The sequence below is a fragment of the Tripterygium wilfordii genome, chromosome 12 (genome assembly GCF_013401445.1).
Source record: "Tripterygium wilfordii isolate XIE 37 chromosome 12, ASM1340144v1, whole genome shotgun sequence".
NCBI lineage: Eukaryota > Viridiplantae > Streptophyta > Magnoliopsida > Celastrales > Celastraceae > Tripterygium > Tripterygium wilfordii.
In genome coordinates, this window is record NC_052243.1 from 11,419,863 (window position 1) to 11,447,520 (window position 27,658).

At 37.2% G+C, this 27,658-nt stretch overlaps 4 protein-coding genes across 4 annotated transcripts; 3 read left to right on the plus strand and 1 right to left on the minus strand.

Annotated features, from left to right (window-relative positions):
• Positions 1–299: 299 nt before the first annotated feature.
• LOC120010110 lies at positions 300–3,772 on the minus strand. Its single transcript, XM_038860810.1, has 5 exons — positions 3,622–3,772; positions 2,785–3,209; positions 1,359–2,676; positions 1,125–1,268; positions 300–981 (listed from the first exon to the last, which is right to left on the minus strand). Exons 2-5 carry the CDS (start codon positions 2,836–2,838, stop codon positions 455–457), a joined length of 2,043 nt encoding a protein of 680 aa, XP_038716738.1. The 5' UTR covers positions 2,839–3,209; positions 3,622–3,772; the 3' UTR covers positions 300–454.
• Positions 3,773–8,845: 5,073 nt separating this feature from the next.
• On the plus strand, positions 8,846–9,932 carry LOC120011556 (protein TRANSPARENT TESTA 1). Its single transcript, XM_038862700.1, has 2 exons — positions 8,846–9,248; positions 9,435–9,932. The coding sequence occupies exons 1-2, from the start codon at positions 8,949–8,951 to the stop codon at positions 9,840–9,842; spliced, it is 708 nt and encodes a 235-aa protein (XP_038718628.1). The 5' UTR covers positions 8,846–8,948; the 3' UTR covers positions 9,843–9,932.
• Positions 9,933–16,996: 7,064 nt separating this feature from the next.
• On the plus strand, positions 16,997–19,105 carry LOC120010613 (7-deoxyloganetin glucosyltransferase-like). Its single transcript, XM_038861394.1, has 2 exons — positions 16,997–17,712; positions 17,975–19,105. Exons 1-2 carry the CDS (start codon positions 17,193–17,195, stop codon positions 18,913–18,915), a joined length of 1,461 nt encoding a protein of 486 aa, XP_038717322.1. The 5' UTR covers positions 16,997–17,192; the 3' UTR covers positions 18,916–19,105.
• A 2,869-nt stretch (positions 19,106–21,974) lies between these two features.
• On the plus strand, positions 21,975–26,817 carry LOC120010571 (probable LRR receptor-like serine/threonine-protein kinase At3g47570). The gene is made up of 3 exons (XM_038861353.1): positions 21,975–22,962; positions 23,197–23,340; positions 23,449–26,817. Exons 1-3 carry the CDS (start codon positions 21,975–21,977, stop codon positions 25,458–25,460), a joined length of 3,144 nt encoding a protein of 1,047 aa, XP_038717281.1. The 3' UTR covers positions 25,461–26,817.
• The last annotated feature ends 841 nt before the right edge of the window (positions 26,818–27,658 follow it).

The following is a 27,658-nucleotide window of genomic DNA, read 5'->3' on the forward strand; positions in this document are numbered from 1 at the left end:
CCATGGGACCCTTTTTTCTTTTTTTTTTCCCCCTTTGTATTTTCAATTTTAAGTTTTGTTTAGTGACCTCAAACTAACCTTTTTCACATCGTTTTCCTTCGAAAGAGACTCATTTTTGAACCACCGACCGGCGACCGAGTTGGTTGGAAATGAATCCTTCTAATTGGGGGAATCAAGTTCAACTATGCCCCCAATTCTTGGATCCGCCACTGGAGTGGACGAATGCATCATCATCATCATCATGTTAAGTTAGCATTCTAGTGAACTTGATGGGTTTATGGAGTAACTACTTCCTCTTGTTGAAGAGAACAAATAGAAGCAACCCTTTTCCTGTTTGAACAAACCAGCAAAAGAAATTAAGAAACCATAACAAATGAATTAAGCTAGTTTTGCTGAGACCAGCAATGTCTTCCATGCAAACAGGTTTGGAGTGACAATACAGGAGAAGAAACAACTAATGATGGGATGAAGAAGCTCCTGCAGATATATCCCTATTCAACTGTCGATGAACCCGGCTCTTTGATCTGCTTCTGCTCTTCTGGCCAACACCAACATTAACACTACTCCTACGCCCACTGGAGGATGGTGACAGAGCCATGCTTGCTCTTTTCACGGCTTTTCTACGAGAGCTCAAACTGCTGTTCCCAAGAGCAGCTTTAGCAACACTGTCAGTGAGGACCTCTCGTGCTCTCTGAGGTTTGATGGGCTGCTTGTTCAGGTACACAAGCTTTGGCAAGAGTCCGCAAACTGCCTTACGCATCTGCTCATCGCTGATATTGCCCTGAATTGGATTACCCAAAAGATTCAGAGCTAGCAATGAATTGTAGTTGGCAACAAGCTGGCCAAGAGCTTTTGTTGTGGTTATCTTGTTGAAACTCAGGTCTAGCACTGTCAGCTTTAGGAGCCTATGCAAACCCTCAACATCACTGATCTTATTCCCAGCAAGATATAGTTCTTTGATTAGTGTACACTTTGACAGACCTGGCATCAAATTGCGGAGCATGCAATTAGAATTATATAGCTGAATTATTAGGGAAAAAACATTTTTCGTGGGGAAGAAATTGTAAGAAAGTCATAAAAATCCAGTTGGAAGCCACAAATTTGGTATGCTTGATATAATTTACCTTGTCCAATTCGAGTAATTCGGTTGTAACTGAGATCAAGAGCTCGCAACCGGGTTAAGTCTCTCAGTCCGATAGTGCTGATTTTGTTTCTGGACAAGTTAAGAACGTGAAGGCCCGTTGGCAGTGATCCTGGAGTGATGTGAACTGCAGATAGGGGGACAACAAAGAGAATTTCCAGTTAGTCCCAATAAACTTCTGTAATCCTTATGTATTTCCCTTTCAGTAAAGACATACCTATAGAATTGTTTGATAAGTTAACAGTTCGAAGGCTATAGAAGCCTGATATCATGGGAATAGCTTTCAAGCCAATGCCTGATATGTGAGCCACACTTGAGGAGGAGTTCAGTGACTGGATGACGCTATTGGCATGAACAATCTCCTCTGACAGAATGATCTCCGAACGCTGGGCTAAAAGGGTTGTGCTTCTTGTTGGTGATCTGCCATTTTCAGGAGAGGGAGGGAAAACAATGCCCTCATCATGGTTATCATCCCAATCTGGTGGGGGCTGGGGTTTGGTCTCAAGGTCTCTCACCCACTTGTCCACACTTGCAAAGGAGGATGACTCCACTGGGAAAGCAACCCATTCGTTCTGTGGCCATAAACCACAATTTCCACCATGAAAACCATCCCAACTCTGATTGTCGTGTTCCTTGCTGCATCCTTCTTTAAAGGATTCTCCAGTAAATGATCCAGGTGATTCAATCTTGCTTGATGCCATGGCCTGGTTTAGTTCAAGTGGGTCTGATGAGTACCCATATTGCTGGTTTAAAGCATCATTGACAGCAACTGATCTTACTTTCTGGGTCCATGGTTTGTGGAGGTTCCTGTGGCTCCAGAGAAACAGTTTCCACCACAGCCTTCTACTCCTGGAAGGTAGAATTTGGCTCGAAGAATGCTGCTTTAACATCACTCTATCAGCACTGCAATATGTCATTACAGATGCAGGGCTGTTGGGATACACTTGCCTCCTCGCACTCTTAGACAAGGCCTGCAATTCTTCAAATGACTGAGAATTTGAAGGAGGCAGCTCGGCAATCTTTTGGAGCATGTTACTCATTTCCAAATTAGAGCAAGAGCGCTTAAGCTTTGGTGAAGGCCAGAATTCTGCCTTTCCAATCCCGGAATCACTTATATGTCCTCTTTGTATCCTATCAGTAAAATCTCCCCCAGCCCTCTTCACAACAAGTTCATTCATCTGAGTGCCAAATGAATTAGAATAATTCAACTCCGCAAAAGTTTGAGGAGAGTCTATTTCACCAGAATTAGCAACGTGGGCCTGAAGATCGAGGTCAGAGAAATCTCTCTTGATTGAATTGTTCTCTTCATGCTCATCCTCCCCCTCATAGGTTACTTCTGTGTCACTGCTGTCAAGATTCTCATGTCTCATCACCTTGGTATCAGAACAATAATTCTTCTGGAGAGGTTCGGAGATACTGACAGAATTAGTCCGCAATTCATCACTCTCGGAAGGTTTCATTGGGCTCTCAAACTTAATTTGCAGGGATCTAAGCCCTCTGTTGAAATCAAGACTTCTTGAAAAACTGCTATCTTCCTATAAACACATAGAGAAGAGGGTTACATACAAGCAGTCATGAGATACAACAAACTTCAAACAGTATGATTTTATAATGAAGAATACATTCTGCATGATTATGTTTACCTTATCTTTCTTCTTTCGCCCAGTTAATACAGATAAGCAGCTAAATTTGGCCATTTCACAATTTGTGCAATTCAAAGTTCTTGCAATAAGCCGAAAATGGATCACTCTGAATTCCTTGTCTTTCTTGGTTCGAATGTATTTTAACAATGCTCAAATCTCCGGCAGTTGATAACTGAGTTTGAATTGCTAGAGGAAACCTTGAAAAAGAGATGATTACATTGGAGATGCTTGATCGAGAGTTAGCCGTAGTCAATAGGAAGGCACCAAAGCAATGCCCTAGTAAAAGAGCAAGAAGAACAAGGACCGGATAACAAGGGACTGACGCCTGCTCCGGCATACAAAAGTGGCACCAGAGTGTCGGCCAGAGTTATCCTACCGGCAGCTCCTCTCCAGAAGCTTCAAAAACTTGTTCTTTAATATCCAACCTGTTTAAATACAACCAATGAAGTAAACCCAGATGAGAAACTTTTAAAAATTCAGAACCAGACAATGAACAGATATCAGATAACTCTTTAGGATTCAAAATGGGAAAAACCTAAATGAGAATACTGAAAAATTTTCAGATAATTCTTTTAAGATTCAAAACGGGTATTATCATCTGTTCTGGCCTCTCTCATTTCTCAACCCAATTTGATTAGACAAAGTAAACTCGCGGAGTTTAAAGTTCAAGACAAACTGAACTTTATTTCCCTTCTTTTTTAGGTCTAAAACCCTAAATCCAAGGCTTTCAAAATCTCAATTACCAACAAAAATATCCTCATTCATATGTAGCTATCGTAAAAACAGACAACACAAAATAATGAAACAGAATTAACAGCTTGCAATGAAGAGGCATACCTGTTGAAGCCGAACTGCTCCAAGTTCTCTGAATGTTTCAGTGATGAAAATGGTGTTTTTCTTATTAGCGGTAGACGAGTGGCCGGTGGAGGTGGCATATATGGAGAAGGAAGGAGCGAGCTGCAGAGATTGGAAAAGGTTACTGTGGTAATACCCAGAATAAGCAGTTAAAAAGGAAGGGAAAAAAAAACACGCGCGCATGAATCACGGCCTTAATGCTTTATAAAAAAAAAGAAGCTAACTTTTAACTGTTAATGATCAACATTATTTCATCTCATTTTTTATTAAATACATTTTATTAACCTTTTAAAAACACATTAGAATAGGGTGTATTTAATAAAAAATGGGCTACAAATAATGATCATGGTTAAATCCTCCACCCAGAATTTAGCATCATCACAAGAAGACTTATTTTTTTAACATCCAGCTTCATTGGATGATTAGTTGGTAAACTACTAATCAGTTGAGATTTGGGTCGAGACACAGTACAACGCATTTGCACACGTTAGGTTTAACAAATACTCATATCATAAATTGTAATAATGAAAACACTCATAAGACTTGAACTCACGACCTCCTCTTTAAGCTAAGAATTACCGGGATCAAATTTATCATCTCAAACAACAAGCTGTTGTTGTGGGACATGAAGACTCACACTGTCACACATGCATCATGAATGTGATGCATCCCCCGATCCCGGCCCGGTGACCCCACCTTCTTCAGTATTTTCCATTACGTCCGTAGCTTGACCTGCTTTCTCGCCGTACCTGAAAGTCTGAAACATACAACTATTTTTCTGCAACTCTTTTCAAATATTTATTTGGATTTGAATAATTTGATCTGGCTAACATGTCGCTGATCCGTACCCTAGAATGCATTTTCACTTTCATAATTTCATCTCATAAAACTGCTTCAATCATGTGAAGATTGTTTAAGTTGAAACTTTTTATTCTCCAAGCAAAAAAAAAAAAAAGAAAAAAACAAAGTTTCTCTCCATCAACAAAAGTATTTTTTGAACTTAAGTATTGTTAAGTAAGACGATCCAAAAAAATAAAGACGTGCATATCGGCTCGATGTATTCACATGAACCGATAAACTGAAAGTGAACTCAATATATCATACAAGAGAAGGTCACGACGAGATGAGTCGTCGTTTATCATTATGATGGGTGTCAAGTGAAAATGCGGTGATATATGCAATTGAGACATCCTAACAGATTGATAGACTTGAATCTTGTTCATAGTCATACAAGATCTTAAATATTTATTGATTTGACTGGATTGAGATTTCTGATGTTTTTACGGGCCTAGAATATGTATTCACAATTAGAGAAAGGCATATGTTAATAAATCAATCAGAGACTAGCGGTATTGTGGCAGGGACGTATCAGATGCCCCCAGCAGGCAGCAGTAGAAGATATGATACTGATGAGAAGCCAAATACATACACATGCCTGCCAGCGCAAGGTAATTGACATCTTCTCTCAACTGTCCAATGTGTGGTCATCCTGTGCTTTACGTGTCTCACTTTTCTTTTCCTTCTCCTAATCCTACCTCCCCCGTTGTCATCAAAATCCATTTTGAACCACCTGCCAGGCTACTTATTTGTGAAACAAATTGCTCCTCAATTAAGGCATGACAGCGGACCAAAACTACCAACATTTAGTTGCAGACAATAATAATGGGCCCATCACGATTCACGTTCAACCACATGTGTGTATATAAGGGAAATATACATAGAACCTCAATCTATGGCCAAATTGCAAATGTTTCCACGTTATCGGTTAGGGATGTAAACGATCGATTTTTTTTTACGAGAATTTATTCATGGAACCTCAAACTATGGTGTGATTGTACGTAATCACAACAACTTGTTATTCTTCTTACAATACTTTTCATGGTTGTGATGGTTACACTTACAGGCAGGTATTATGGGATACGATATGATAAAGATTTGGTTAAGATCTGCCAGTACTATTTTGGAGTATTTGAGTTTGTTAATTTTGCTCAACTAGTGTGAAATGATGTAATCGGCCACGATTTGCTCACATTGCATGCATGCGATACGGCTTTCAACGAACGTGCGTGCGCACTCTCATTATACAAATTACACCTCCGCCAAATTGATTCATTAGAGATTGCGAATTCAACCGTGTTTGTTTCTGAATGGGTTTAGGGTTTCCAAATAAAATATAAAAAAAGAAGAGATTGCATCACTTTAACAATATATATATATATTGAGGTCCTAACTTGGGTAGCTCATCATAAATGAGTTGGGTCGGGTTACAACCCGTTTAACCTCGAGTCTGGTAAGAGCAACTCCAATGAGTATTTGTAAAATAAGATTTAAAGCACTTCAAACAAATTACCAGCACTACATATCTATAATGAGATCAAAACAACACTTGATATTATCTCTAAATTTAGTGGTTTCTTGACATATCAAGAATAAATTAAGATAAAAAATTGAACCCACACATCCACTATTTGATTGACATGTGACAAACACTCTCTCACTTTTTCTCTCTCCACTCCACTTTTCATGTTAAAGTCACTTTTTACACTAAATATATGAACGTAAAATTATTTATGGACTGCTTAAAATATGCTGTCATTGTAGCCAAGACATATCAAATGCTATATTATTCTTTATCATTGGAGATGCTCTAAACGGGTCGAAAGATTTTCCGGATCTTTTGCACCCCTAGACAATTGACATTATGTTAGTCTCTGATTGTAAATCCTCAATTTGCAGAAGAATCTGGGCCTAGAGTTCAGTCCCAACTTCTTTTTACCAGACACTTGGCCCATCTCCAACACATTTCATGTGCTTTGTCCTTGACTTTGTTTAGGTCTTTTCGGATTCAGATGTATCATCACACTGCACATTCAGTCCGTAGTTTCAGGGCCCATCGCCAGGACATTACCATTACATCATCTACGATGTTTTTTTTATTTAAAATAAACATTAAATTTATCATAAAAATAAACATAAAATATTTTGAGTATATATCTAATGGTCTAGAATTTTCATATTGACTTTAATTTTTCTTTCAAAAATTATATCGTTAAATTTGTAAAAACAATCAAAATACAGAGACAAATTTTTCGAAATTTTTAAAAAAAATATACAAAACAGTAATAATTTTTAAAAATTATTTCAAAAAAAATCTGCGCCAATAATTGATTTGTATAATCTTGACAACTCATGTTCTGCATCTCACTCCTCTCCTTTCCAGTCAATTATTCAATTTTTTTCCAGTACAAAGCCTGTAAGAAATGGATGAATTTGCTTCAGAAACAGACTGTTCCTCAGCTACATCAGAAAAAAGGACTAATCAACCATTTCATTTTTCTTTCTTACAAAAAAAAAAAAGAAAAGGGAAAACTTATTCTACTATTCTTTTGTAGCTATTATTGTTCTCCCAATCTGAGAATTTGACATTGATAATACCAAATGAAGACAATCAACCAAAAGATTCTCTCTTTTTTCTCTCAAAGAAACCTACCCGCCTCTCTCGTTTTTCTCTCACAAACAAAAAAAATTCTCAGAGGAAGTGGAGAAGGAAGGTGTCGAGCCTCTCTCGCCTTCCTTTCTCCTCCCCAATAGTAGTATATTTACTAAAGTATCTTTGTTTTTGTGTTGAATAAGATTTTGGTTCGGGTTTTCTTCACTAAAAATCTAGATCTCATCCATATGTCGAAACTTTTTATCATCGGTTATTTTTGGCGTGTTCCGATGACAAATATTTGGTGCATGATGATGCGGTTCCTAGATCTAGTGGAGATCGATCTCTCTTGAATCTAGATAAAGGAGAAGCCAAGATTCTTGAGCTAGTACCATTGTTTTTTGTCTCCTCGGGTATATTCCGGTGGAGTCCCGTGTAGTCCGATGTTTGTAATTTCCTTGAATGTTTAGTGTTGTCCGATGTTTGTAAATTCTTAGGTTGTTTTTGTGGCGCTAGGTTGAACGTTTGATATCGTGAATTGAAATATTGGTTATTACTTAAAAAAACATTGATAACACCAAAGTATCCCTCATATGAGAAGCTGACAAATGTTGTCATACAATATGAATAAGAGGAGATCGGACTACAGAACATCTCGGTACAACTAGATATCACCTTGGTCCTTACTCCTAACTACTATCAACAAGCATGACCTCAGGAGCGATCTTGAGCACAGAGAATACCTTATCACAGAATCGGTAGAAGATCTCGAGATGATCTGCATAAGATTTTTTGGGGATTCACCTCTGAAAATTCCTCCCACAATTAGTGGGGGATATGTATTTTGAAACACATATAACAAGGAACCTCCACGTAAGTAAATCTCTCTCACTTTTTACTTTTGACTACTAGCTAAAGAGTGAGCTCTCAACACCGAACTATCTCACTAGTCATATTGTCTATCAATCTCATTTGAGTTTTGGAGCGTCCCCCTCTCGAGGTATACCTCGGAAACCCCGTAGCTCACGTCTTCTACCTATGTGGAGATCGAGCAATGACAACTTGATATCGATTTTGTTCAACTGAGATGCCTGCAAAAGTGAGCAGTAGAGAAGTCGATGAGATTTTATACGTCATCAAACATCTCGACACAATAGAAATATAAATATATATATATATTTATATATGAAAAAATTGTAATAACTCAATGGTAACTAAATTGACCAAAGTATATCCGACTGTAAAATAACAGCCAAAGCTCCACATACACCTCCTCAAAATTAGAACCTATTAGTCATTTTAACCATATAAGATCACACACTATAATAGTACCCATAGTGAATTCCAACTACCACCCTAAAATTCTAACTGTAGGCCCTCAAAAAGGTAATATTATTTCATTAGAATCCATCAAGTTTCTGAAAATTCAAATCACTCATCATCCAACGGTCCAAAAGCAATGTTTCCATGCTCTACTAATCAACATCAAATGTTTTTGTCATTCTTAATCTCTCTTGGTACGTTGTACCGTCAATACAATGTCAAGAAAGTTAGGTTGATTGTTGTGAGTTAATGTTAACCAGCTTATAAAACACATTGCCTTGTAAGATTTAACTCTCTGGACTGCATTTCTTGCCCAATTCAGCATCCATGGTCCACAGAATTTAAGTTATTTCCTTTCCATCCCAAATGTGGAAAAACAAATGGAGCAGAAGTGAATTAAGGCACCCCTTAACAATGGTTGTTTTCATTCAACCATAATATTCTCCAGCCACCCTAACCCCTAATCACAATTTGTTCGCAACCTCCTTATAAAACTAACCAAAGATTACACCATTTTCATAATGCAAAACCATTAGCCTTATTAACCATAATAAGCATGGACTCTTCATCTTCTACCACCAACAAAACTAATATTGAGCCGCTCGATCTCTTTCCGATCAACGCAAATGATTCTCGCATGTCACAGAATCAAGAAGATCAGTACATTGATGAGAAAGATGAAGTGACTGTAGCTTTACGTATCGGTCTTCCTGATTGTTCCAGTTCCATGGCATCAGCTAATGTGATGGAGAATAAGCAGTACTGGATCCCAACTCCTGAACAGATACTCATTGGGTTCACTCATTTTTCTTGTCATCTCTGCTTCAAGACCTTCAACCGCTACAACAATCTTCAGGTCCATTTAATAATCCCCTGCATTACCAAAACTACAGAGTACTCTGTTTTTCCTCTGTTTTTTAGTTTTGTTCAACGAACAATGCTAAGGATTCTAATGTTTTTTCGTCTCAGTTATCTCAAAAAACATTGGGATTCGTGAGACTGCTATTTGTTTGATATGGACACGATGTGGTTTTTGGTGCAGATGCATATGTGGGGACACGGGTCCCAGTACCGGAAAGGGCCAGAATCACTAAAAGGAGCGCAGCCGCGAGCAATGCTGGACATTCCATGCTACTGCTGTGCTGAAGGGTGCAAGAACAACATACAGCATCCGAGAGCGAAGCCATTGAAGGATTTTCGAACGCTGCAAACTCATTACAAGAGAAAGCATGGTTTGAAGCCATTTATGTGTCGCAAGTGTGGCAAGTTCTTGGCTGTGAAAGGTGATTGGAGAACTCATGAGAAGAATTGTGGGAAGCGATGGCTTTGCATTTGTGGTTCTGATTTTAAGCACAAGAGATCGCTGAAAGATCACATTAGAGCGTTTGGGTCTGGTCATGCTGCTTTTCCTCCTTCCTTTGATGGGGTTGACCCAACGAACTTTGTTTAGTCAACCATTCAAGCCAAGACTATGCGTTTTGATTAATATATTGTGTGTTTTGGTTAATTTCTTAAGTTGAAAATTGTAGTGTTGGCCTATAAATCGTAAGTTAGTAGGCATAAATGAATAAAATGTATGAATAAATTTTATTATAAAATGTTTTTTTAACCACTACAATTTGTCAAAAGAATTCATTTCCTGTACTATTCTCTTTCGGATCCGGGAGCTTTACAAATAATGGACTCTACAATTTTAATTCAATGATTTAGGATATGTGTCACAGCAATTTTGTTTTTTTTCAATTTTTCAAACTTATCCGACTAATTGTAAACTCTAAAGAATTGAGCAGCCTCCGTATTCGTAACTTCTAGTGACTTAAATACAGTCCAGGCCGTCCGATCATGCAATGTCACCCGCGCAATAGAAAGTAACACATGCGGTTAACCTTGGGGCTGGGCTGAAAGCCCAAAATGAATGTAAACTTGGTTAATGGGCTAGATGCGAGGTTAGACTGGGCCTGAAACTTGAATTAAAACTCAGGGCATTTACAAGTCCGGCCGTAAAACACCTATTGCATACACAGGCCCGCTTTGCTTCCCATATGGAGAGGAAGGAGGTTGCAGAAGCTTTCTGTCCCAACAATAAACCAGTTGATTAGAAACTCTTGTTCGAAGTAACAAGTATTGATTAAATCAAATCCCAAGGGGTTGGCGGAGTCGGTTCCTGAAACTCCATGTAAACCCATGAGTCCTATATTCGGAACTTCTCGCAAACACTTTGGGACCACATCCTGTCGTAAAATGCCAACGACTTACCCCACATTATTTAGAATCCCAAATCCAGGAAGAGTCGGTGTGACATGATATGCCCTGGTTAATCTGCTAATGCTATTGATGTGATGTTTAAGACCCGCTAAAAATATAGCGATTCCAAACCCAAATTATACTCGCAAGTGCACGAATCAATTGTAGTATAGAAGTGGCAAATATGAGTGTCATACCTACAAGGACGGAATATTAAATATATGCAATTCCAACTCTTCGTAATTATAAATAGAAACAAAATGAATAAGGATTAACACAAATAAACAAACACTAGGGATCCGATTTCACCAACTCCATTGTATTTAAATTATTTAGCCAATAATTATCATTTCATTCATGTATGTCAAAGATCAAGTCCCCTAATTTATGTAATAGTCATGGGCATCTGACTTACCACGTCTATTCTCAATTGCAACCATCCATGGGCATATGGATTTGCTAGGACAATCAAGAATGCATTAGGATTTATGGTAACTTATGTAGCGATCACAACGATCCTACCATATGACATCTATGTCTAGGTAACTCCGGTGTTAATTGCAAGAAGCTGGTTTCAAATTGGATATGGGCATATACCTCAATTTACCTCATGGTAATCAATCCTAGATGGTAGCTAAACATCAGGATTTAATTATCAATAAATAATAACTAATTAACACTTGACATAGCATAAATAAACTAATAATTAATCAAACCAAATTTATTTAAATACAATAGAGCGGATCCTTCACCCTAGTAAGAGGATTAGTTCCTCATACTAGGTTTACATAACCAGTAATTGATCTCACAAAATTCTAAAACGAATATATGAGGATTGTTGTACAAGAGAAAATAAAACTCAAAACTCACTCTCTAATATTTCTCCTTCTCTTATTGATTTCTTCGGAAAGTTTTTTTTCTTCTCTGTGCTTCTTGATGCCGTTCTCCCCGATCCCTCTACCCTTATATATATATATATAACACTATTTATTTTTTGACAACTATATACATACATATATATATATATATATAATATAAAACACTATTTACTTTTTTACAATTATATATATATAACACTATTTACTTTTTGACTTAAACGTAATATATATATATATATATATATATATATATATATATATATATATATTACTACTTATATTTTGACTTTTTTATCTAATATTACAACCCCAACCAGCTTATTGCTAGTCCCTAGTAATTCAAGCTATCGGAAAAGTCATGTCATATATATAAATAATCCAATTATCTCATTAGTATGAATATATTCAAGAATCCATCAACCACTATCACTAGAACAAATCATTCTGACTAAATCTCATATCACTCATTCTATCTTAGCGTGATGTGTAGTGCGTAGCGAATAATAACATAAATACGTGGCTTTAATTTAATATTAACACAAACACTGTAATATCACAATAATCATCAGACTCAATGAATAATTAATATCAAGGGATTTTATTTATTGACTTTTATATATATATATATAATATTTTTATGTGACTTGTGCAATTGATGTCTTGATAACTCGAGTCAAAAAGGCTACAAAACTTCGCTTGTCACATGGGTTGATGTCTTGATTTTTCTACCTTTTTACGCGAACACTCAATGCTTACTGAGGCAAGAGACCCGATTACTCAGCAGAAAAATTTATAGACACTCCCATTTATTCATAATGTTCTTTTTTTTCTTTTTTTTTTAGCATAAATATGAATATATACATGTATCCCAAGATATTAATATTTAAAGAATTCCAATTCAACTCAAGAAAATCACAATATTCATAATTAATCTTAAATATCATACCCCGCAAATATGTAATTCTGTGCAATTGATCCAATTATTAAATAGAATAGGTGAAACAAAACTAAAGTCAGAAAAATCCACAAGTGATTATGGGTTTTCAACTCAAATTATATTCCACATTTCAGAGATATTCAAACCAATTTAACAATATGGTAGAAACATGACTTTCCAAATCACAAATTTTTTTTTTAAATCAAACCATTAAATGGAATAGACATTTAACAAACAAACGATTCTAAGACTCAATATTCCTAAAGCACCGCAAACAAATGAAATTTGTCTCAACACCAGGATCCTTGAGACTGGATGCTAGGTTACTATCAACCTAACTAAAGAGATATACCCCGTAGCAAAGGGTAAAATGCTAACAAGGCCTTACAATAGGTTGTCATTCTCTAAGAGTTTCTAGTCGGCTCAATGGAACCCAAGCCAAGGTCGACAGTCCTTTGTATCTCCACTTTGGGGCTTTACAATGATGGACATTTCGTCCAATCCATGCTTAGGACTCCCAAATACCTTATCGGTGGTTGTTTCCTGGACAAACTACTAATTAGTTAGCTGCTTGAGTTGGCATCCCTCCAATAGATCAACTACAAGTGTTTCAAGCTTGCACCTAACGTAGCACAGCACTTGCCTCCTCTAGCTACAAATTTTTATTTTTTTTAAATTAGTTCCTCCCCCACTTAAAATCTTGCATTGTCCTTAATGGAAAAAGAAGAAGAAAAAAATAAAAAAAAAATATATGAAAAATAAATATGCGAAGCTATGGTTCAGAGAAATACAACCTGATACAAAAAAAAATTCTGACCGTTGGATTGCTATGTTTTCACTTTCGTATCATATCCATGAGCACGGTCAACATATGCGCCAGCCTTTGTTGTCCAACCTCTAGTGTTTGTAGCCCTATCTCTAGCCGGGCTATCCCAAAGATGCTTGAGGCTGAGGAGGTCGAATGCTTTTGAACAAAAGCAACCTTGTGATAAGCCGTGGGAAAAATAATTTTCCCACCTTTGTTGGCTTCTTCTCGACAAAATATTTCGCTTTGAAAATTGTGGCCAGATAGATCTTCCCAATGTCAAACCAATGCCCCTTATACATAGAGTATAAAAATGACAAGAATTTTCCTCGTCGTTCTTGCTCATGGCCAATAGGACACAGATTTTCCCTAATAGCATCATCCAACAACCACATCTTTGATGGCAAGTAGGCGCGGCGTGTAGCTTTGTTGTGTTTATTCCTCTTTCCTCCACACATATCATCAATCATTTTCTGTTTTGATGCAAAGATCGATTGTTGAAATCCAATGGTTTCATCATCTGCTGGTGGATACCCTAAGCAGCAACACAGGTATGTTGTTGTGAATTGAACTTTCACACCAACTATAATAACCTGATAAACCAGTTGATCCCTAGTCCGCTCACTTCGTGGTAGCTCGATGAGAGTGTGATAGAAAGAGCGAACGATTTGAGGATACACCAGTAAGTTATTTTCTGGATCTGGATCTACTAGAAACAACAAGGAATGCTCCCTCAAGTAGTTCATCGCCATCTGTTGATGACTTCTCGTTGTATCGTTTTGTCAATTCTACACTCAGGAATGATTTCAGCTTCGTTGAACAATGCAAGCTTAGACTGCGATTTTGATGCGATGGTGCGTGGGCGTCTCGACATAGTTTCTGATCTCTGTTAGAGAGAGAAAACACACTCCAAAAAAATGATTTGAGATGAAGATGGATTGACAGTAAATAAAAAAAATGTACTGCATATATGAAGAAATCTGGGGTGCCTGTCACATCAGCAGTCTATTTACTGTCACACTTCCCTGTTCATTTCCACGCTCGAGGAAGACTTTTTTTTTCAACTAGATAATATTAAAAAATAACAATAAAAATAAATAAATAAATAAATGAAAAAGAAATATGGGTTGCCTCCCATAAGCGTTGTATTTATTGTCTGGGCAAGACGGAGTGTTCCCAACACTCAATTACCTGGATCTTGCAGAGTAATGCTGGAAACAGTTCTGTCAAAAGTAGCTTCCAAATAAGGTTGGAGGCGATGACCATTAACCTTGAACTCATTTCCCGTCTCCAAGTTTTTAATGTCAACAGCTCCATGGGAATATACTCGAACAACTTGAAATGGACCATACCATCTTGAACGTAACTTCCCTGGAAAAAGTTTGAGACGAGAGTTAAACAAAAGTACCTTTTGACCAGGAGAAAATTCTTTCATTGCAATGTGCTGATCATGGTATCTTTTTGTTTTTTCCTTGTAAATCCTCGCATTTTCGTATGCCTCGTCACGTAGCTCATCAAGTTCTTTGAGCTGCAGTTTCCTCTTCTCACCAGCTGCATCGTAATCAAAATTCAACCTTTTTATTGCCCAGAATGTCTTGTGCTCGAGCTCCACAAAAAGATGACAAGCTTTGCCAAAAATCAAACGATATGGAGACATGCCAATTGGAGTTTTATATGCAGTGCGATATGCCCAAAGAACATCATTCAATTTTATACTCCAATCAGTTCTTTTGATATTCATAGGCTTCTCCAAAATTTGTTTAATTTCACGGTGAGAAATATCAGCTGGGCAGATTGCCGAGTCAACCATTAGAGAATGATGGTGAAAAGGCCAAAATGAATTTTTTTTATTTATTTTTTTTGAACAAAATTAAAAGAGTTCATATACACAAAATAAAAAAAATTAATATAAAAGACAATAAAATGGGGCATAAAGGCCAACCATAAATATTAACAGAAATAAAAAGTTATATTAGGCGGCTCAACCGACCACATAACATATATATATATATATAAAGGTGGGGCAGTGTAAAGCCAACCACATATATAAATAATACTGTAAAAAAAAAATGTTAAGGTTATATTAGGCGGCTCAGCCGACCATATATATATATATATATATATAAAGGTGGGGCAATGTAAAGCCAACCACAAATATAAATAATACAGTAAAAAAATAAATAAATAAATGTTACTGTTAGTGGCAGTTATTATAAACAGATATAGGCGGTAGCAGTAGAACCAACCAATAATATATAGTTAGAAGGGGCGGTTAAGCCATCCATAAATATAAAACTAAAAAACCTTCCATTAAGAAGGTGTAGTATACTAATATTAATATATATATATATATATATATACACATATATACAAGAGTTAGATAACAATATATTAAATCAGTCCCCGACAACGGTGTCAAAAACTTGATGTGATGTTTAAGACCCGTTAAAAGTATAGCAATTCCAAACCCAAATTATACTCGCAAGTGCATGAATCAATTGTAGTATAGAAGTGGCAAATACGAGTGTCGTATCCACAAGGACTGAATATTAAATATATGCAATTCCAACTCTTCGTAATTATCAATGGAAACAAATTGAATAAGGATTAACACAAATAAACAAACACTAGGGATCCGATTTCACCAACTCTATTGTATTTAAATTATTTAGCCAATAATTATCATTTCATTCATGTATGTCAAAGATCAAGTCTCCTAATTTATGTAATAGTCATGAGCATCTGACTTACCACGTCTATTCTCAATTGCAACCATCCATGGACATATGGATTGGCTAGGACAATCAAGAATGCATTAGGATTTATGGTAACTTATGTAGCGATCACAACGATCCTAGCATATGGCATCTATGTCTAGGTAACTCCGGTGTTAATTGCAAGAAGCTGGTCTCAAATTGGACATGGGCATATGCCTCAATTTGCATCATGGTAATCAATCCTAGATGGTAGCTAAACATCAAGGTTTAATTATCAATAAAGAATAGCTAATTAACACTTGACATAACATAAATAAACTAATAATTAATCAAACCAAATTTATTTAAATACAATAGAGCGGATCCATTATCACCCTAGTAAGAGGATTAGTTCCTCATACTAGGTTTACATAACCAGTAATTGATCTCATAAAATTCTAGAAAGAATATGTGAGGATTGTTGTACAAGAGAAAATAAAACTCAAAAACTCACTCTCTTATCTTTCTCCATCTCTTACTCCTTGATTTCTTTCAGAAAGTTTTTTTTTTCTCCTCTTTGCTTCTTGATGCCGTTGTCCTCGATCTCTCCACCCTCATATATATATATATATATAACACTATTTATTTTTTGACAATTATATACATACACATATATATATATAACACTATTTATTTTTTGACAATTATATACATATACATATAATATATAAAACACTATTTACTTTTTGACTTAAATGTAATATATATATATTAGTATTTATATTTTGACTTTTTTATCTAATATCAGCTATCATTGTCAAAAGTCATTGAGGAAGGTCATATCCACACCCAAAAACCCTAAACAATTGCTCCACCAAACAAATTATAAGATAATACGTAATTATAGTGATGAGCTGTTCTCCATAGATTATTCTGTGATCCTAGCTTTATTGTAAAGTGATATTCATGCATATGTACGGTCCGTTTGGTGGACCATTATAACTTATTAAGTAGCATATATGAAGTTTCGATCATCACCAACTCTCTTCCTAGAGATTTTTTCATCAATCGTATATATGGGGTCCTGTAAATCAAAAACGGATAATATCTTTGATGTGGGTAGGTGGATTATCAACAAAGTATAAGCCACTTACATTAATAAGGATCTTAATCTATAAATTCAGGTTCTAGGTTGTCCATTAGCCACCATAGAGATCAAGAGTGAGTTTGAGAGAGGGAGATGGAGATCGGTTATCTTTTGAAAGAAAATTCTCGTCCCCATGCAGTATGTGTTCCCTTCCCAGCTCAAGGCCACATAAATCCAATGCTCAAACTAGCAAAACTCCTCCACCAAAAAGGCTTCCATATCACCTTTGTAAACACTGATTTCAACCATAAACGCCTTCTTAAATCTCTTGGCCCTGAAACCCTCCAAGGTCTCCCCACCTTCAGGTTCGAGACCATCCCAGATGGTCTGCCGCCGTCTGATATCGATGCCACCCAAGACGTGCCATCTCTATGTGACTCCACAAAGAAGACTTGCTTAGGTCCTTTTATAAGCCTTGTTTCAAGACTTAATGAGTCGAAGGTTGATCCTCCTGTGAGTTGTATTGTTGCTGATAACATCATGAGCTTCACTCTCCAGGCAGGGAGAGAATTTGGTGTCCCTGTTGCTCTTTTCTGGACGGCGAGTGTTGCTGGTTTTGTGGCTTACATGAACTATCGCCAATTGATGGAAAAGGGTTTTGTGCCTCTCAAGGGTATAAATCTTTGCAACCTATTCTTTATGAAGATTTTATACATGAAAGGGATGTTATTTATATATATAATTCAGGAGTAGGGCTGAAAACTATACATTACGAGTGTTTTTTTCCCAGATTTTTTTTACATGAATTTAATCGACCAATGGATTAGCTATTAGAATTATCAGATTTACAGGTGATTAATATATAGTTTATCTGAATTTTTTTTCCGTTTTTGTTGTTAATTAAGGTGTGTTAGACTCCTAATAAATTCATGCAGATACAAGTTATCTAACAAATGGGTATTTGGATACAATAATTGACTGGATTCCTGGAATGGACGGCATACAATTGAAGTACATGCCAAGCTTTGTTAGAACTACCAACGCTGATGACTTTATGGTCCATTTTGCCCTCGGAGAAGTAGAAAATGCCCGTAATGCCTCTGCAGTAATTTTCAACACATTTGACAGATTAGAACACGAGGTATTGGAGCCTCTCTCATCAATTCTTCCTCCAATCTACACCATAGGCCCTCTCAATCTCCTTCTCAATAACCCAGTCCCAGACAAGAATCTGGATTCAATAACATCCAGCCTGTGGAAAGAAGAACCAGGCTGCCTCGAATGGCTCGATCTCAGAGAACCCAGTTCAGTTGTTTATGTTAATTTTGGCAGCGTCACAGTCATGAATCCAGAACAGTTGATTGAATTCGCTTGGGGACTTGCAAATAGTGAGAAACCCTTTTTGTGGGTAATAAGGCCTGATCTTGTCACCGGAGACTCTGCGGTGCTGCCTGGAGAGTTTGTTAATGGGACTAAACAGAGGGGTTTAATGGTCAGTTGGTGTGCACAGGAGAAAGTATTGAGACACCCTGCAGTGGGAGGGTTTTTGACTCACAGTGGGTGGAATTCTACTATGGAAAGTTTGGCTAGTGGTGTGCCAATGATGTGTTGGCCATTCTTTGCAGAGCAACAAACGAACTGCTGGTTTTGCTGTGCAAAGTGGGGGGTAGGAATGGAAATTGACAATGATGTGAAGAGAGAGGAGATTGAGAGGCTGGTGAGAGAGTTAATGGATGGAGAGAAGGGAAAAGAAATGAAAAAGAAAGCAATGGAGTGGAAGAGATTGGGTGAGGAGGCCATTGCTGGTGCTAGTGGGTCTTCTATCATGAAGTTGGAGAAGTTGATCAATGAGTTGGTTCTCACTCCCAAAAATTAAATTAATTAAGAATTCAATTAATGGAGATATAATTTCATTTCAATATAAATTGAACAACATATATGCTATCAATATAAATTGAACCAAACAATCACAGTATATTCAGTTCAATCGTAAATTTAATCCCACTTAGAATTACAGTATATTCAGTTCAATCGTAAATATAATTCCACTTAAAACGTCCGAAATCAATCTTAAAATATAATATCAAGTACGGAATCGAACCGAATTATATAATCTTAAATGCTAATTATGATTTATCATCATAAGGTGAACTACTCACCAGCCAAATCAATCAAACTTTATCGAATTAATTAGTACTCGATAGAGAGACAATATCATGAAAATGATTGGTCATATGAAATATTTTGAAATACTTGAAGTGTTGATAACAATTTAAGATATTTCATAATCACTGTCAAAACAATCAAAGCTCAATGCATTGAGCTAGCCCAAGTACGAGAGTAATGGTGGCCTGAATTTTTCTAGCTTAAGTTGAGAGACAGAGTCTGTACCATAACAGATCATCAACCATCTCAGCTAGCACTGGGAACCCATTTTCATGGATCATCCACCATCTTAACTAACACTGAGATCCTTAACATTTTTTGTTGACAGTTGTTGTTTGCAAGTCGAAATGTCACTCCTCAATAGGTCTTTTAAACTCATGATGTGTGCGGGGCTTGTGTATTCGAACCCTAGCTATTGATTACAAGGGATTGGAAGAGGCTCGAACTCGAGAACTCTATGAGATATCACACACATGAGTGTCGTCTAAGTTACTCATGGTTCTCAATTATTTGCAAATTTTTCAAATAAACATGGATGGACCCAAACCCATAGGTCATCACTTTTGGGCAGCGTGTCTCGATCATCTTGATGGAATACCACATCGTTAAAATAGGAGTACCGCCCCTAGCTTATAAGCGGTAGGTCTGCCCAACCTATCAGCCAAGGTTTTCATGGGATTCAGCCCATGGGCCTTGGTTACAGCCGGCCCGTAAGGGCGTCGGTTGGGCTTTGGTTGGCAAGGGGGGTTGATTCGTGCTGTAGGCACGTGTGGGTTTCCATCATTGGTGCTTTCATTGAGAGAGTCGTGCGTCCTCGGAGAGGGCTGCCGACGGAGAGGGCTACCGTCCGGGAAAGGGCTGCCGTCTGTCGGGCGAGCGTAGCCGCCGTGGGCGTCGGCTCCCCAAGGGGGGTGGAGTGATGGAATACCACATCGTTAAAATAGGAGTACCGCCCCTAGCTTATAAGCGGTAGGTCTGCCCAACCTATCAGCCAAGGTTTTCATGGGATTCAGCCCATGGGCCTTGGTTACAGCCGGCCCGTAAGGGCGTCGGTTGGGCTTTGGTTGGCAAGGGGGGTTGATTCGTGCTGTAGGCACGTGTGGGTTTCCATCACATCTTCAAAGCATTCAACATATCAGAAGATGAGAAGAAGAATGAACTGACTAAATTCTACCATTGTGGCTTCTCTACATCTCTTGGTTCTCTCATACCAAGAGGTCTAGAACAGTGGCATGGTCCCATGTACAACGATGTCAATTACTCAATTAGACTCTCTTTGTAAACGCCGGTCTTTTCCCGGTTTTCTCTATGGACTTTGTCAATCTACGGTGTTATTGGTTTTGTCAATTCTCCTTTCGGCAATCTCATTTGTATTTCTCCTAGACGTGTCTTTTTTTTTAATCAGCTCATAACTTACAATTGAAATTAAAAAAAAAAATAGAAGGGTTTATAGCCTAATGAGTAACTAAAGCAGAAAGACACGAAGGGAATTCTTCTAGACGAACTCGTAAGCCATCAAAATTCCTAAACAGTCTAGCAAGAGAATGCGCCACTCCATTGTTAGCCTGAGGAACAAAACCTAAACTAAAAGACCCCAATGAAGACACAAGTTCCCTTATTATATCAATAAAAGGTCCAAACTCTGCTAGTTGATAATTGTCGGAATTAACAGCAAAAATTATGGAAGAATCAGATTCCCTAACTCTCGCGTAAATGGGTTCCCAGTCCTGCGGGTTATACTCCCTTGAAGACAAAAAGATGAATAGAAGATACTCCGCTAAAGACAAAAAGACTAAGACATGTCTTACTCAATTGGGCACAAAAATTCACAATCATAGATACCAGCAATTGTGGAAAATATATAAACTGCCCAAGATGATAGGATTGAAAATCTGTGGTCGAGACTAAAGAAAATAGATTGTGCATAGAAAATTAGCTTTCTAGATAGGGTCAGTTTGGATGACATTTTTTAGCAATATTTGTTAATATAAATGCTACAAGTCATCCAAACAACAATTGCATGACACTTATTCCAATGGTTTTTTTGAGAACATTTATACTATTTATAAAATTCTCCAAATTTGTACAGTTTGTCAGTTTCACAAATTTTAACTAGCTTTTTCCTATTTTGTCCCCAATCGATTACTGATATGTCAAATATATCCTTACTTATTAAGAAAGTGTTTGATTAAATATCACAATTTTTACACTTTGTATAATTAATTAATTAATAGTACTCACCAATATTATTATTTTATGAGTTGTAAATTAATTATCTTTACTTCATTTTCATTAATTTTAGAAATTTAAACTTTTATGTTTATATGTACATTTATGTCTTGCCTACAGCTAAAATGCTTAATAGTCTTGAGCGTAATTTGTCACAATATGCTACATAGAATAATTGTTATAAATAAAAGTACAATCAAACACTTATCCAACATTCATGCAGCATATCTGCTACTAAAATTATTTAGCACTTCTGCTATCACAATTTCTGAGTATATCTACTACTTTCAAAAAAATTTACAAACTAAGCCTTCATCTATCCATATATCATCCATCGGAAAACTCATGATCCTCAAATTGTGTGGTTCTAGTTCATGATTTGTATTGGTGGGGACTCTTTAATTAATTGGGTGCACCTTGACGCTAAACTTGAAATCCTCTAACCCTTCACTCACGGCTAGGCAAATTCCACTAGAATTGTTCCTTATATAATGTAGTTGCCAACTTTATCTTTTCAAATCACTAGTATTAACTGCAGCTATGGATACTGGTTGCTTCATTCTCTCTTTCACAATTGCAATGTTGTTCTATGTATTGGCTGGATCAGCTATTGAAGTTAAAAACATCACCACAGATCAATCTGCCCTTCTAGCCTTGAAAGATCACATTGTTGTCGACTCTCAAAAACTCTTGCAAACAAATTGGTCTACTGCTACCTCCGTTTGCACCTGGATAGGTGTCACTTGCGAAGCTCGCCACCATAGAGTCACTGCCTTGAATCTCTTCAGCATGGGTCTTACAGGAACCATCCCCCCTCATATTGGGAACTTATCCTTCCTATCTTGGCTCTCCTTTGGAAATAACAGTTTTCACGGCTCTTTGCCAATTGAGTTAGCCAGATTACGTCGGCTTCGACATATTAGCTTGGCATACAATAACTTCAGTGGTGAAATACCATCGTGGCTTGGAGATCTTTCTAACCTTCGAAGTATGAACTTGTACTGCAATAATTTCATTGACGGCATCCCTACTTCTTTGTTCAACTTGTCAAAACTAGAGATGTTGTACTTAGGCAACAATAGTCTACGAGGATCCATACCTGAAGCCATTAGTAACCTCCACAACTTAAAGCAGCTATATTTGGATCATAATGAGCTGTCAGGCTATATTCCCTCCACCATCTTCAATATGTCTTCCTTGCAATTTATGATTATCAACAACAACTGGCTTTCGGGGTCAATGCCTCCCACTATCAATATCAATACTTCTTCATTGCGACATCTTATTGTCAATACTAATAACATGTCTGGTCATCTTCCCTTGGATATGTTCTACGATCTACCCCAATTAGAATATCTCTACTTGCATGAGAACATGTACTCTGGAAGGATTCCGCCAAGTTTATTTCTGTGCAAACAACTAGTGTATCTATCATTGGGAGCGAACAATTTCCAAGGAAGCATCCCTGAAGAAATCAGGAATTTGACGAGGCTTCAAGGGTTGTATCTTGGCCCTAACAACTTCAATGGTATGCTTTCATTCCTCACTTCCCTAATTACATTGCTCTGACCTTGGTATACCAACCCACAAGGACATTCTCGCTGCAATCAAGCTTTGACAAGCAAATAAGACCTACATTTACTTTTAAATACATATATCTAATGGCAGTCACCCCTTGCAATATAATCTTATTACAAAGGTTCGTCACTAATGAGTATTCAGCAGACGAAGTAATTTTTTTTTAATAAATTTCATTGGACAGGCAAAATTCCAGGACAGATAGGTGACTTGAAGAGTTTGGAGTATTTACGCATACAACAATGTCACCTAACAGGGCCAATTCCTCTGGTTATTAAGAATTTGACCCTACTGAAGGGGATTGATTTTACTTCTAACTATTTGTCAGGTAAGCAGTTGTTTTCTATAATAACTCATTTCCCTAATTTTAAACAAGTGTAATGACTTGTGTGTGAGCATTATATATGTAGGATCTGATATGTTGAACATGTAGCAGGCACCATACCTGAGATCGATAACCTCAACCAGTTACAATATTTATCATTAGGATTTAACAGAATCAGTGGCTTCATTCCATCAACAATTTTTAACATCTCAACCATGCAAGACATTTATCTATCAGATAACGACCTCTTTGGGAGGCTTCCAGCAAGCACAGGCCTCTGGCTTCCAAGTCTTGAATACCTTGAGATCGCAAACAACAAACTCACTGGACCAATCCCCAGTTCTATCTCCAACGCTTCTCAGCTAATTATGTTGGTTTTATATACCAATGCCTTCTCTGGTTTTATTCCCGATTCACTTGGTAATTTAGGAAATTTGAAGTGGCTCGATTTTTCAGACAATCATTTAACAACTGAGCCTTCATCTGTCGGAATGAGCTTCCTATCATCTTTGTCAAACTGCAAACATCTGACCCACTTGGCAATCTGTCCTAATCCATTGGATGGAACTCTTCCAATTTCTATAGGAAATCTATCTGCTTCTATGCAATATTTCTATGCAAGTGGATGCAACATTAAAGGTAACATTCCTGTAGAAATTGGCAATCTAACCAACTTGATATGGTTGGATCTTGGATACAATGATTTCACAGGAACCATTCCAACCTCTATTAGAACGTTAGTGGAGATCCAGCGCTTGGTTCTTTACAAGAATAAACTACAAGGAGCCATCCCTATAGAGTTATGTGATTTGAAGAAAGTGTCTGACTTATTTTTGGGGTTTAATAAGCTTTCTGGACCAATCCCCCAATGCATAGGTAATCTTGAATCTCTAAGGAAGCTTGAACTAAGCTTCAATAACCTAACAGGGACGATACCCTCAACCCTGTGGATGTTACGAGATATCTTGCTTCTAAACTTGTCTGGGAATTCTCTCAATGGCTCCCTATCACCAGACATTCAAAACTTGAAGGTTGTGGTACAAGTAGATATGTCCAACAACTACTTGTCAGGAGACATGCCAAATAGTTATACTCATCTCACTGATTTACAATATCTTTGTTTATCAAATAATAGATTGCAGGGTCATATTCCCCAATCATTTGGTAACTTGATTAGCTTAGAATTCTTGGATCTGTCCAATAACAGTATCTCTGGAGAAATTCCCAAGTCCTTGGAGGGACTCTTGTATCTCAAGTATTTGAACTTGTCTTTCAATAGACTCGAGGGAGCAATTCCTAATGGAGGGCCATTTACCAACTTTTCTATTCAATCATTTGTTGGGAACACAGCATTGTGTGGTGCGCCATGGCTACGACTCCCACCTTGCAAACCTAGTTCCACTAAAACATCAAGGAAAGTTGTTGTAGTATATATCCTGACAAGTACTGCATTGATGCTCCTTGTTCTAGTCATCCTACTTTTGTTCTTCAGATATCAAAAGAACAAAAGGAAACTTCCAGTTGTTGATGAAGGTGCATTATCTCTAACGACATGGAGAAGAACTTCCTATCATGAACTTGTGCGGGCAACAGATGGTTTCGATGAAAGGAACCTAATAGGCAGAGGAAGTTATGGTACAGTTTACAAGGGAATACTAGCTAATGGGATCAATGTAGCGGTAAAGGTATATAACTTGCAACTTGAAGGAGGATATCGAAGTTTTGAATCTGAATGCGAGGTAATCGGCAATATACGCCATCGAAACCTGGTGAAAGTCATCAGTTGCTGTTCAAATCCTCTTCATGATTTCAAGGCCATCTTACTAGACTACATGCCCAATGGAAGCTTGGAGAAATGGCTGCATTCTGACACTCATCATTTGGACATTTTGAAGAGATTGGAAATTATGATAGATGTTGCTTCAGCATTGGAGTATCTTCATTATGGTTATTCAACCACAATTTTACACTGTGATATAAAGCCAAGCAATGTGTTGTTGGATGAAAATATGGTTGGGCATTTGGCTGACTTTGGCATCGCCAAGCTCTTAGGGGAAGGACAATCTATGACGCCGACCCAAACCCTGGCGACAATTGGGTATATGGCCCCAGGTTGTTTCTAATTCATCATGTTAGATACTAGATTTTAAACTTCTCTTTCTAATTTCTTTTTGCTGTATGAATTTGATAGAGTACGGGAGTGAAGGAAATATATCCAGAAAAGGTGATGTTTATAGCTACGGAATCCTGTTGATGGAAACAATTACAAGCAAGAAGCCAACAGATGAAATATTTTCAGGGGATATGAGCTTGAAGAAGCTGGTTGGTGACTCACTATTAAATGGCTCAGTCACTGAAGTTGTCAACTCCGATTTGTTACTTCAAAACGATCTGCATTTTGCTGCGAAGAAGCAATGCGTGTCATCAATCCTGAGTTTGGCTATTGATTGCACCACTGATTCACCTGATGAGAGGATCAATACGGAAGAGGTAGGAAGGAGACTTGGGAGAATAAAATCTGCGCTTCTTGCTAGTATTGGAAGACGAGCAAGGTATCTAGCAGGGTAGGAGTCGATCAAGTTCCCGCTTTGAAATGGAAAAGCAAAAAAGCTGTCTTTTGCTCTGCTATGGTTGTTAATATTTATGCAAGACTGTATCCATTACTTTGCAAGAATAAAATTATATTTTAAGTTACAGTGGCACCTCTTACCTTGACTAAAGATTCAGGGTCGGACACAGCATTAGATAAACAAAACTCAATCATGTTTGTTTAAACTAGGAAAAATAAATTTAAAGAAGACAAACATAAGGATAAAATAATGGAGATGACTCCATATGTTTGTTCTGACCTTAACTGAAAGAAAACCCACAAAAATGAATGCCTTGAATGGCGATAGTAGGGCAAAAAAAAAAAAAAGAACAAGAAGTAATGCAGTTCTCATCAGAATATTTTCTCTGAAATATGGATCACTTAAAAAAGTATCGACACAGTATCCAAGTACAGTTACCTAGGAGCAAACGAACTTAGCGCTTCTTCAATACGCTCGCTATTTTCTTTCTCTGCAACCGAAGAACCATCAATCAATAATCCAATCAACCAATTTTCCTTATTCAAGAAGAATTAATAGTGACTAGCATCTCGCTGCGCGGATGGCGCAACTCAATGCACTTTCCTTCAAGGTGATAGATAAACCATAGACAAAACATCAAAGTGCATACATAATAAAGGGAAGAAAACAATAATCATCAAGCTTTGCAAATGACCTATTGTCGTAGGAAACCATTTTTATTTTGATATACAAAGACTTGAAAATGTATCAGGCTATATGCAGTTAAAAACTTAGAATAAAGGAATATATTAGTCATATATTTAAGATCTATTTATATAAGTATATATTATATGTTGTGATCATACTAAGAAACCAAACAGAAGATGAAAGGCAGACAACAGAGACGCAGCATAACAACGAAAAACACAAATTAAAAAAAAACAATGAACCAAAATATTCAAAACAAATGTTTTATTGCTTTTTTCATGTCGAAATAGAACTCGCCTACAGAACTTTAGGGGTTTTGCATGATTTTAGGGGTCTTGTCTGACCCTGACCCTGCCATAACCACTTGTGATAGAGTACTCTTCTTGTAAGTTATTAACAACTGTCATTTTTAAGATGGGAGGATTACTATCTTTCCGTTTCAGTAGGGCTATGTATCTGAATGTGCCTAATTAGTCACCAAAGTAATATTAAAATACTGTCAATCTGATACAGTCGGTTTATCATATTAGGCGACAAACCAAAAGAAAATGGCAATTAAGTAGAACTACCTGGATGAATAGTCCACTTCATACTGTGATGTGAACTGAAATTGTATCCTTTTCATTCCTTACAATCAGAAATGTCTCAAGGTAGCCAGCCGCATTTGAACATGCCATCACTCTGTTTTCCTGACAATTAATCGAACAAATTGATTGAAAACACACTGAAATTGACATGAACGACACTTGAGTTGCATCCTACATTAGTTTACATTTTAAAAAAATGAACCAAAATCATCAAAATTTCCAAGTGGAGAAAACTGCCAAAAAGACTACTTCACACGACTTTGTTTGTAGTGAATATATTAAAACTTTTTCCTCCAGCTCGTCCTTTGATTACAGTTGGTCCCTAAACCAAATACTCACGGGCTGCATTATATGGATATACTCTCCAATTATGCTCTGTTCATAGAGTTACAACTATAACCATTGTTACTTCTGTAAAAGCTTATTCCCCGTCTATGCTTATGGATCTATCAATCATTCCTCTTGTCCTTCTTGCAA

Coding starts and splice junctions, on each gene's coding strand:
- LOC120011556 (XM_038862700.1), top strand. CDS start 8,949: ATGGACTCTTCATCTTCTACCACCAACAAAACTAATATTGAGCCGCTC. Junction 9,249..9,434: donor ACCGCTACAACAATCTTCAG/GTCCATTTAATA, acceptor TTTTTGGTGCAG/ATGCATATGTGGGGACACGG.
- LOC120010571 (XM_038861353.1), top strand. CDS start 21,975: ATGGATACTGGTTGCTTCATTCTCTCTTTCACAATTGCAATGTTGTTC. Junction 22,963..23,196: donor TGGCCCTAACAACTTCAATG/GTATGCTTTCAT, acceptor TTCATTGGACAG/GCAAAATTCCAGGACAGATA. Junction 23,341..23,448: donor TACTTCTAACTATTTGTCAG/GTAAGCAGTTGT, acceptor AACATGTAGCAG/GCACCATACCTGAGATCGAT.
- LOC120010613 (XM_038861394.1), top strand. CDS start 17,193: ATGGAGATCGGTTATCTTTTGAAAGAAAATTCTCGTCCCCATGCAGTA. Junction 17,713..17,974: donor GGGTTTTGTGCCTCTCAAGG/GTATAAATCTTT, acceptor AAATTCATGCAG/ATACAAGTTATCTAACAAAT.
- LOC120010110 (XM_038860810.1), bottom strand. CDS start 2,838: ATGGCCAAATTTAGCTGCTTATCTGTATTAACTGGGCGAAAGAAGAAA. Junction 2,677..2,784: donor GGCGAAAGAAGAAAGATAAG/GTAAACATAATC, acceptor ATGTGTTTATAG/GAAGATAGCAGTTTTTCAAG. Junction 1,269..1,358: donor CTTATCAAACAATTCTATAG/GTATGTCTTTAC, acceptor CCCTATCTGCAG/TTCACATCACTCCAGGATCA.